Source organism: Perissodus microlepis, chromosome 5 (genome assembly GCF_051167445.1).
Source record: "Perissodus microlepis isolate ML-2025 ecotype Zambia chromosome 5, ASM5116744v1, whole genome shotgun sequence".
In the NCBI taxonomy this organism is placed as follows: Eukaryota; Metazoa; Chordata; class Actinopteri; order Cichliformes; family Cichlidae; genus Perissodus; species Perissodus microlepis.
The window spans coordinates 34,440,714-34,451,639 of record NC_140465.1 but is presented as its reverse complement, the minus strand read 5'-3'; the positions used below and the strand labels follow the sequence as shown (position 1 = coordinate 34,451,639).

The following is a 10,926-nucleotide window of genomic DNA, read 5'->3' as shown; positions in this document are numbered from 1 at the left end:
AAAGGACTGAGCTTTATGGCTGTTACTTAGAAACTCAAAAATCAATCCAAGACGCTCACCTGCAGAGGCCAACAGTGAGATCAAGTAATCCGGAAGCTAATCAGCTTACCAGTGACTGAAATAGAGGAACTCTGGAGGCTGGCGTTGGGAGAAGAAACAGGACTCTTCTGGAGACTGGCGAAGAAGTGGGAGGAGAAGGACTGGCATCAACAGTAACGGTGACCTTCTGGAGGCAAGGCTGGAGGTGAACAAAACCTCACAGGTGGCAGGATGCGACACCAGCTGTGGTGACAGTGACTGAGTCACTCTGGACAGACAAACTGACAGGGTTGGCCAGCAACTAAGCTGGAGTCCTACCTTTAGCCAGGCAACATTGGGGATTGGGGTAACCTTCTGGAGGTCAGCAGCAACGGCAAAATCAATGGGACTTTATTTTTTCCAGCCTGTAAGCTGCTTAGATCATAATAACCTGTGTTTAGCTTACAGATTGTTTTCTTTATTCTATCTGTGAGGCCAGAGGGCTGAACAAAATGCCGCTGGTTCTGCCTCACTGCTTTGAAATCAGTTAAAATCTGTGCATTTGTGGAAACAGAGTATCCAAGTAACCTTATGTAACTTCTGTGATCATGTTAACAAATTAGGTTTTTCTTACCAACCACTTTGGCCAAAATGTGTGACACAGAGGAGTTAGAGTGGCATATGAAAAGGTCAGCCGGTCGTCCTGTGCTTCCTTTTCTCTTTCTTCTCATCTCTCAGCTGCTCACAGCAAATGGTTGGCCCTCCCTGATCCAGGATCTGCTGCAGGTTTCTTCTTGTTAAAAGTGTTTTTCCTTCCCACTGTCACCAGGTGCTGACAGAAGATTGTTTCATTGTTTAGATGTCTTTTTTTTTATAAAGGTTCAGGGCTTTTACATCCCAATATCCTGTTTTTGTGATTTGGTACTACATAAAAAGTGAATGGAAATGAATTCCAGGCTCCACTATTTTCAGGTTAATATCTATGAGAAAACTTGGTTGTCCGAACATACAAACTTTACCCAGTTGTTCTGCCAACTCGCCACGCTAATTTTTCCATTGATATTTTAATTTCACTTTCAGATATTGACTACAAACCTTTTTTTTCTGTGAATTTTAGGTGTTTTCTTCATGTGATATTTCTACTTTCACAAAAGGTTCAGTTCTAAAAATATCGATCCAGCACTCCTGTCTGTTTGCTAATACTTTATACTTTATAGTTTATACTTTGATGATAAGTACTGATGTAATAATGTTATAGAGGTCCTCAGCCAGGAAGGATCGCAGCAAGGTGAAGATGCTCATGCACGGTGCAGCAAGATGCATGAGGCTACCATCCTTTTTGCTTGTCTTTCTGTAAAAGTCACCACGTGTCGCTTATATTGAGCAGGTTTAGAAGACCACAGAACACAGCAATGTACTTCAGTGTTGCTCTATGTTCCAACCGATGACCTCTTTCTATGTCTGAAATGTGACTTGACAAACCACTGACACCACAGTTTGAACAGCCGAGTTAACGTTCCCACCAGTTATGAAACTAGAGCAAACAGCTGTCTAAATTATTTTCAATAAATCTTATAATTGAATTGAATTGAATTATATATTTCATTTGAAGTAGTAAGTCAAAGAAGAAAACTACATTAGAGATCAACACTTTAACACGTACAACTGGCTTGCTGCATTAGCAATGTTCGAAACTATAGAAACACCAACATGTTCTCAGGTCAGTTAACCTTCCCGAGGTAAGAAAGTGAGAAAAAAAAGGAGGAAAACTGACACAAAAACAAGAAGATTGACCTTTTGTCTTCAGTGTATCACATCAGCAAAAGGGGAAGTTCACAATTTGTCCAAAGTCTCGTCTCCTCTTTAGATTGTTAAAATGCTATAAACTAAGAGTTTTTTTGGCCTTAAATTGTAAACACTGGATATATTACACCACAGCTCTGTTGTGTCCCTGCTTCTCTCCTCCTCTTCTGACTCCACCCTGGGGAGGTTTAAATGGTCATGAGACACCTGAGACACATTACTGTGTTCAGACATCTTGCACTCACCTGTTTCACTTCTCTTTCTGCTTCTGTCGTCCATTTTCTGCTCAGTCCAATTCAAATTTTATCATCTCTCTCTGTCATCTCCAGCCAATCCAAACATTTATCAGTTGTTTTTCATCTAATCCTCCATCTCGCTTCATCATGAGTCTGAGTCGTACCAAGCGAATGAGCTCCAGTAACTCAGTTCGGAGCAGCAGCGGCTCCAGGAGGCTGTGTGGTTTCGGTCCAGTTCAGGGAGGTTTCAGTGGCATCTCCCTCAGCAGCAGTTCTCTGTATGCGGGCACCAACGGGCATCACCACGGCCTGGGGGCTCCGCTGGTATCCCTGTCCGTCAACAAGAGCCTGCTGGCTCCTCTCAACCTGGAGATCGATCCAAACCTGTCCATGAGTCGAGCCCACGAGAAGGAGCAGATCAAGAGCCTCAACAACCGCTTTGCAACCTTCATAGATAAGGTAAAGAGACCTCTGCTGAGGCTGGTTCGGAAATTATTACTAAGTATTTTGATAATTTATGAAGAAAATATACATTATAGTTTTCAAAGTTTTATCATTCCTCTTATCTAAACATCACACAGCTGTAAAGTATAAAAATGCATCTTTATGTTTAGATTACTTCAGAGTGGTACTACTACAGGGACTAAAAAGCTCGAGCAGCTTCAGCTGTAACTTCTTCAGTTTGAATGAAAAACTGAGTCAATGTAAAAGGAAATTAAGCTACTGTTTTATTCCAATTTCAAACTAATTATCTACACCAAGTTCAGTTTGCACTTGTTTTTCATGCAGCAGAGGAACATAACACTGTCCAGCTCAAAGAACTGTTATAAAGATATAAAGTGTTCAGCCAGGTTCCACATTAGTTGTGTATATTTTACAATTTTACATTTCATTCAAGTTTTTAAATGACATGTATTTTTCATATTGTGTATTTGTGACTCATCCCTTTTCTCACCACCAATATTGTGCATTTATTTCCATTAATTTGTAGTATTAGAATTTTTTAAGCCTTTTCTTATTTATTGTGTTCAGTCTAAAGTTCAGATCAGTCTCTTCTTCTTGCTGTTTAGTTTTGTCCGAATTTACAGGAGAACATTTATAGGAGATGTCTGTGAAGGTTCTCAGTCATCCAGGTCATTGTAGTCTAAGGAGCTTGCAAAGAAAAGCATCTGGACTTCTGTAAGTTGCTTGAAGACGTTTCACCTCTCATCCGAGAAGCTTCTTCAGTTCTAAGGTCAAATGGTGGAGAGTCCCAGAAATCTTTTGGGCTGGCAGCAGTAATCACTTACACATTTTTTAAAAAATACATTTGATAAAAGCTGTTTTAAGGTTGCATCATCGTGGCTTTTGCAGCTATTTGTAAAATTCTTCTTTATGAACAATGCAGATGAACTTCGACATGCCCATCATATCAAGATTGTGCATTTATGATTCTGTGGATTTATTAGACATGTTATGAAAAAGCTGCAGTCTTGTTGGCTAATTGAAGGTAGAAATAACATTATCATGGGCAGCATATATAGGACCCTAAGTTTTTATTCTAAGTGTTATGAAAAAGCAAATAGGGGAGTAAATGTGAATGAGAAGATGCCTTGTTGAAGTTCCTGAAGGACACAGGCTGCACACATTTCCCACAGAAGGAGCAATTGGCCCTGTGATAACACTGGACATCGATACCCTACTTAGGGAACATCTCTGCTTTCTCACGGAGTAGGTAACACTTTCACAATAGAGGCTTTGTTGGCTTCTCACATCAGCGGAGATTCACTTCAGGCGTACAGAAACAGAGAGCTGAGCTGGACGGAAGCCGGTTTGGCCAAATGTGAAAAATAAACCTCCTGTTTTTTTGAGCTATGTGAATGTTGACATAGTTTCCCAAAGACAATGTTTATCAGAAAGGTTGTTAACAATCTTTGACATTTTCTGATGTCCTGTACCTCTATTACTTTTGTGCACATTTAAAGAAATGTAGGCAGAACTTTATGCCAAAAAATATGCAAATATTTTTGTGAAGATTCAATTAGTAAATAAAACATATTAATAATAAGAATTTTTATTCAGTTCAATGAAGACATCAATGACAAATCTAAGGTAATGATTTAATATCTCTTGAAGCAGCTAAAAGTGTGTAAATTGTAGCTAAAAAACTAAAAGATCACCAAAACATCTTCATTTTAAATGCTTTTGGGCTTTATTTGATATTTTGTGTGTGCAGTTCTGCAGAGCTGTAAAATAAAACCAGACAGTCTATCCACCGAATAAGACAAAATATTGTGAATGTTCATAGAAAACATTTGGAAACACCGTCCATTCGTCTCTGTAAATGAGATGACTTATGTGACTTCCCCCACACAAAGAGTCCTTGTCCTTAGAGAGCTTCAGTTGCAGAAGCTCATGAGAGTCAACCTGGCTTTTAAAAAATGTCTAGCCCAGTTTTCCCCTCTTTGTTCATTTATCCAAGATTGGATTTCTGCTTAACCTGGGATTAAAATCTGGATGTTGTAAAATGACCCCCTTACTGATGATGACAATTACTAAAATGCAAAGTTGAGTGAATTGATAAATAAACAGACCTTGCAGTGACGACTATAATCCAATCCTACTTAGGAGGAACTGTTTAAATTAAACATTAGCGAGCTGCTTCTCTCATGCAGAGAAGTAATTAGTGAAATGCATCAGGAAGACAACGTTTCACTTGTTGTAAGACGATGACTCCAGTTAAAGCTGCACGTCAGTGAACATCAAAGTTGGAGTTAAACATCTGAGATTAAATGGTCATTTACTGCATGAATGTATGGCACTGGGATGCTGGATATTCAAGCTATCTGTCCCATTTCCGTCCCATTGAGTTCAATTTGTAACCTGATAGATCAGACTAGACACGGTATGGTTGTGTCTCAGAGGGAGGTTATTCTGTCATGAACAGAACACGGGCTTTGTGTTGGAAGGTATAATAGGCGCTGGATGTACCTGGCTGCAGGTAAGAAACACGAGCCAGGCAAGTACAGGGCTGGAATATATTCAGGTGTTGACACTGAGCTCGAGCTGGTTATCTGCTGGAGTTATGGCATTCCTCTGTGCATTATTCTGGAGCTGCTGATGATGATTGCAGTCTTTATTGGTTAAACAGATGGTTATTTTCTTAATAACAATAAGCAGTTAGTTGAAAATCTAAAGAGATTCAATGTAGAAGCAGAAATTATTTAAGAAAAAAGCAAAAACTCTATTTATTAACTGAAAGCATTTTTCTGAAGATTTCCAAATGTTAAGAAACACTGGGGGTAATAGTGACTTTAAAAGAGTTTAAATTCATTCTGCAGAATGATCAGTGCAGAGTTCTGCTATCTATGAAGAAAGGTGGCTTACGTATGAACATAGAAGTTGTAGCAGTTGTAGTTTGGCCACTGCACCAAAGTTAACTGGACTAAAAGTTGGATTTTGGAAGAGAAGCCACCAATGTTTTCTGGACTGTTGGCTGCTGCCATGCTGTTTTGTTTTTTGTTTGTTTGTTTGTTTGTTTGTTTGTTTGTTTGTTTGTTTGTTTGTTTGTTTGTTTGTTTGTTTGTTTGGGGGGGGGGGGTTTGGGAGGGGGGAGGGGGCAGAAATGACCCAAATTGGTCGAGAGGGTGGAGTGCTAATGGTCTATTTCAGCGGTCCCCAACCTTTTTTGCGCCACGGACCGGTTTATGCCCAACAATATTTTCACGGACCGGCCTTTAAGGTGTACCGGTACCGAAAAAAAGAAGATTTATTCATAACACACGTGAAAAGACCGAGGAAAACCGAGTTAACGATAAAAACGATAACAAAATAACGCTGAAAACCCTGAAAACCATACATTTCACACCTGAGCCTCAACTCTCGCGGCCCGGTACCAAACGACTCACGGACCGGTACCGGTCCGAGGCCCGGGAGTTGGGGACCGCTGGTCTATTTAACCAATAGGAATCAACGGCACAGACATAGTATAGGTCCAGTTCAGAGACTGTAATTAGAGGATAGCTGGTGCCCGTCTTGGAGTAATGAAAGCTCCACTAATAAGATGCCCACTGGAAGACCTGACTGAATCGGCCCAAATGACATAATGACATAGCTCTAGACTTTCCAAGAGTTGTTATGTTGATAAACATCTTATAATAGAGTCACTTTTGTTTTCTAGCTGTTCCTTCAATCCTGATGATCAGAAACAAAAAGTGCATTATGACAAACCTTCACCGTGTCTTTGAAAATGCTAAGTGATCTGTATCTTCTTCCCTCACCAGGTACGGTATCTAGAGCAGCAGAATAAGATGCTTGAGACAAAACTGGAGCTGCTGCAGGGTCAGGGGGTCAGCCGATCCAATGTGGAACCCCTGTTTGAGGCCTACATGGCAGGTCTGAGGCGCCAGATGGACCTGGTCAACAATGACAAAACTAAGCTGGATGGGGAGCTGAGAAACATGCAGGGTCTGGTAGAGGACTACAAGCACAAGTAAAAAATGACACTTTAGAGTTTTCAGCTACCCGGGTGTATGACCTGCATGGCTGAGAACCTACACAGACATACACAGGTGTATGTTTTATTGTAATAAAATACCCTGTTCTCTCCCTGTCACAGATATGAAGATGAAATTAACAAGAGAAACAACCTGGAGAACGACTTTGTTATCTTAAAAAAGGTTGGCATTTAGACACATCCGTTCATGTTCATTCATACAGGTGTGGCGAGTAATACAAGCTCCTCTATTGTCCTTTCTCATTGTCCAGATTTTCTCTCCTGTATTCTCACACGCAGAATCCATAAATAATTTAGCAACTTTCCTGTGAAGCTGTGCGAGCAGCATCTTGTGTCATTTCTTAGACATTACCGTAATCTCAGCAAATATTTCTGACTTCATACTATAAGTTTCCCAATTTTTCTGGCCCCAACTTTGGGTCTCAAATTGCTCTTTAAAAGAAGCCAAAATACATTATTTTGGTGTCTGCACACATACCTTCAAAGTTTTTTTAATCTGAATAAACAAAATCCTGCTCATTGTTCTTCCTGACGACTCAAACAGGAGTATTTCTTCCAAGTGCAGGGGATTTTTGAACACAAAAATCTGTGTCTTCTAATCAGTTGTGTGTTTCCCTGTGTGTTTTAGGATGTAGATTCAGCCTATTTGGTCAAGGCTGATCTGGAGGATAAAGTCGGAGCTTTGACTGATGAAATAAACTTCCTGCGTAACGCGTATGAGGAGGTAAACAAAGGTCCTTATTCTTCGCGTAATCCTGGATTTGCACACTCTTCCTTTCTGGTTTCCAGTTGTTTCTCGGATAAAGCTACAATTTCCACTTTGTTCATTGTTCTGTTTTATATCATGACTCACTGGAGAGTCAACTTCAAAACACTGTCTGCCTTTGAAATGCTTTTTATGCCAACCTGCAGAAACATTTGTTGTTGTTGATGTTGTTGTCAACTGACTTCTCTAGAGATCTTCATAATAAATTAAATTAAATTAATAAAAATAAAACACACTAAATCACCAGAGAGATTTTCAGACCACTGAAGTATCACTGAAACAGGCCCAGACATGCAGTGTGTTTGTGTGTTAACATTGTGATTCCATATGCTGAGCATATTAGCAACACGTAAAATATTTTTATCATCTTTTTTTCCATGGGGTGGCACAAGTGCAGGAAGATGCATGAGACAATAGTTGATCTTGCGGGTTTTTATACTGACTGCTTCTCTTTGATTTCCCTCAACTTGACCAGGAGTTGCGTGAGCTGCAGGCGAGCATTAAAGATACCTCAGTTGTGGTGCAGATGGACAACAGCCGCAGTCTGAACATGGAGCAGATTGTAGCTGAGGTCAAATCTCAGTATGAGGAGATTGCAGCCCGCAGTCGAGAGGAAGCAGAGGCCTGGTACAAGAATAAGGTAAAGGAGAGAAAACAGGATGATCTCTGGACCAAAGGAGCGACGCTAACAACACAAGCACTTTACAGTCACTTATTTAAGCGGTTGTCAGAGTTCCCCTGCATAAACATGTGTCCTGTTACGCTCCAGTTCTAGATTTTGAACTGTACAAGAGTAGCTTTTCCAGGACTCAAAGTAACTGTTTTAGCTCTTCTCCCTTTAAGACAACTTTCTCCTGACTGGCAGCCCCACACAAAGCTTCTGTGTCTGAGATGAAAACATCAGGAGCATTTGCTCACTGACATCCTGCAGAACCGATGGTTGAAAATAGTCTGAAACTAAGTGTTTAGAGCAGTCTGTAGTCCATCCATCCATGTATCCAATTCAAGGTGGAAAGGCGGGGTACACCCAGAGAGGTCATCAGTCTATTGCGGGCTAACACAAAAAAGAGACAATTCACACCTGTGGCCAGTTAACCAAACTTGCATGTCTTTGGACTGTGAGGTGATTCCACAGTACCTGGACAGAACCCACACACGCACAGGAAAAACAGGCAAACATCACACAGAAAGGTCCCAGGCATAATCTTCAGTGCTAACACTGCACGTCCACGATTCCCTCCTTTACATGAAATAATTTTCTTTTGCAGTCCTCGTACCATTCACAGCTATTCTATTTGCAGTTTGACCAAATGTCAGTCCAGGCCAGCCAGTTTGGGGACGAGCTTCGCATCGTGAAGGGAGAGATCGCCGAGATCAACCGACTGATCAGCCGCCTGCAGAGCGAGATAGAAGCGGTCAAAGCACAGGTACACATGGAAGCAACATTAAACTCAGAAAAATGCATTTCAGGTCCCTCATGGATGATCTCTTGTTCCCTTCCTCTCTTCAGCGTGCCAGTCTGGAGAACCAGCTGGCTGAGGCGGAGGAGCGTGGAGAGCTTGCTGTGAAAGAAGCCAAAGCTCGGATCAGAGACCTGGAGGAAGCTCTGCAGAGATCCAAACAGGATATGGCTCGACAGCTCAGGGAGTATCAGGTGAGTCAGGAGAAGACATGAATGGAAAATATAAACTATAAGTAGAAACAAAGGATAGACAAGAAACATAGAACATAAGTGAAATTATGTGAAGTGAAACTGATTCTGTCTTCACCTGCAGGACCTGATGAACTTGAAACTGGCTCTGGACATTGAGATCGCCACCTACAGGAAGCTGCTGGAAGGAGAGGAGGACAGGTGGTTATGGTTATTCCATTCAGACTCTACCACTGCAGAGAGTTCACCAGAATATACATCCTTCCAATCCAATAAGAATAAATTGCGAGGGGCTTATGTACAATGTTACTTGCATAATCTTATGTTTGCTGACTCTGACTACATGTAAACTACTTCATAAACCATTTCTTTATTTATGTGTACTCATGGATGGAGTATGCATGGATGTGTGTATCCTTGAGCCTGACTTTCACCATTATGACCATCATTAGGGTAATTTTAGTTCGATGCTTGATTTACTGGAATGAGATTGGCAGTGACATACTGGCACTGAGACTAAGAGTGATTAAATTAAAAATTGATATTATGGATACAAATATTCATATGATAATTTTGTAAATTAAACAGCTTCACAAAAATGTGACGTTGCTGTAGATGAGGGAATGAAGCAGTGGAGCTAAATTCTTTTTGGATTTTTTATATACTCTGTTTTTGTTCCTGCACCCAAATTTCCCCTCAGAAAACCTCTGAATACAAAGAAAATGTTGCAATAAATAGCATTTTTTAATTTGTCGGTGTGCCATAATAATAATAATGTAGTTTAAATCTTAAATTAATAATTAGAAACAATGGAAACAGACAAGGATCTGATTCCAATGGAAAGGTTTTTTGTATTGCTAACAACTAGTTCCTGTTTGTCTTTATTGTGTGGATGCTGTAAGGTTCAGCTCTTTCTGCTAATGCCAGATAAACCTTTGTGGTGCTCATGACTTTTATACTTTTTGCTGATAAGCCATTTTGCAGCTCTTTGTTTCCCAGATGAAGTCGGAGATTTATCATGATTTATTCATCTACCCTTTTTCTTCTGCGTATCTGATTCAAGGTCAACGGGGCTATCATACCCCACAGAGCGATAATAGAGACATCAGTGAGAACTACACCAGGATGAAATGAAACAGAATTTAGGTTAATGTTAGGGTAGAGTGCCCTCTACGGGTGGGAATGTGACACCACATGGTTACAGCCCAGGATGGAACAGAAGAGTTAAAGAGTCCACAAAAGTGAAATATAAATAACCTCTTTTTCTTTTCTTTGTTTCTTTTTTGCCTCTGCAGACTTGGACAACAGTCTATCCTCAACATCCAGCCCATCTCCAACTACAGTAAGTGTCAAACACTAAGGCAGTTTAGTGTATGAATATGAATGTTTTTATATGACTAAGCCCTTGATGCTCTGGACTGAGAGGTTACATTAATAAAGACAGAGCATTTGTATTTTATGAAATACTGTCTTACACATCTTCCTGTATTTTTCTTCAGGTTTCTCTTCAAGTACTAAAAGCACTAATGGCTACCAAAGTGCCTCCAGCTCTCCTGCCCCGAAGCTGCTGATAAAGACAATTGAGACCAGAGATAACAGCAGATACAGCATTCACTGAGAGCACACTCACTGGTCCGCTGTGATTTCTAAAAGCTGTCTCTAAATGTGTGAGGGGCTCCACGGGACATTTCATTACTTTACTTAGAATAATGGAAACACAAATGATGTAAATGACAAAACCGAGTGGGAGTAGTCCTGGGGTTTGTTGTTAGTTTCTAATACTGTTAAGGATTTTAATGTGTTTAGTTTAGCGTGCTGAGTAGTCTAGCTTTAATCATATGGGGTTTTGATAACCACTGTGGTAGAGTGCTGTGTTATTTACTGTCTAATATCTACTGAGATCATAAGGTCATACGACTATTGGAGTTTAGAGTTTAGGATAGCTGGTTATAAAGAG

At 40.4% G+C, this 10,926-nt stretch overlaps 1 protein-coding gene across 2 annotated transcripts; it reads left to right on the top strand.

The window, feature by feature from the left end:
• The first annotated feature begins 2,204 nt into the window (after nucleotides 1–2,204).
• Nucleotides 2,205–10,645, top strand: LOC146387734 (keratin, type II cytoskeletal 8). Of its 2 annotated transcripts, none has more exons than XM_084927255.1 (10): nucleotides 2,205–2,516; nucleotides 6,320–6,528; nucleotides 6,655–6,715; nucleotides 7,181–7,276; nucleotides 7,794–7,958; nucleotides 8,620–8,745; nucleotides 8,829–8,972; nucleotides 9,094–9,170; nucleotides 10,265–10,311; nucleotides 10,469–10,645. In XM_084927255.1, the coding sequence occupies exons 1-10, from the start codon at nucleotides 2,205–2,207 to the stop codon at nucleotides 10,585–10,587; spliced, it is 1,356 nt and encodes a 451-aa protein (XP_084783381.1). In that variant the 3' UTR covers nucleotides 10,588–10,645. The 2 variants fall into 2 exon arrangements, with proteins under 2 accessions (XP_084783381.1, XP_084783382.1); XM_084927256.1 differs by having other exon boundaries at nucleotides 10,265–10,315; nucleotides 10,482–10,645.
• The last annotated feature ends 281 nt before the right edge of the window (nucleotides 10,646–10,926 follow it).

Bases quoted from the DNA above. Each gene is read 5' to 3' on its own strand.
- LOC146387734 (XM_084927255.1), top strand. From the start codon at position 2,205: ATGAGTCTGAGTCGTACCAAGCGAATGAGCTCCAGTAACTCAGTTCGG. The intron at 6,716-7,180 runs GTTGGCATTTAG...TGTGTGTTTTAG, and splicing joins ACTTTGTTATCTTAAAAAAG to GATGTAGATTCAGCCTATTT. The intron at 7,959-8,619 runs GTAAAGGAGAGA...TTCTATTTGCAG, and splicing joins AGGCCTGGTACAAGAATAAG to TTTGACCAAATGTCAGTCCA.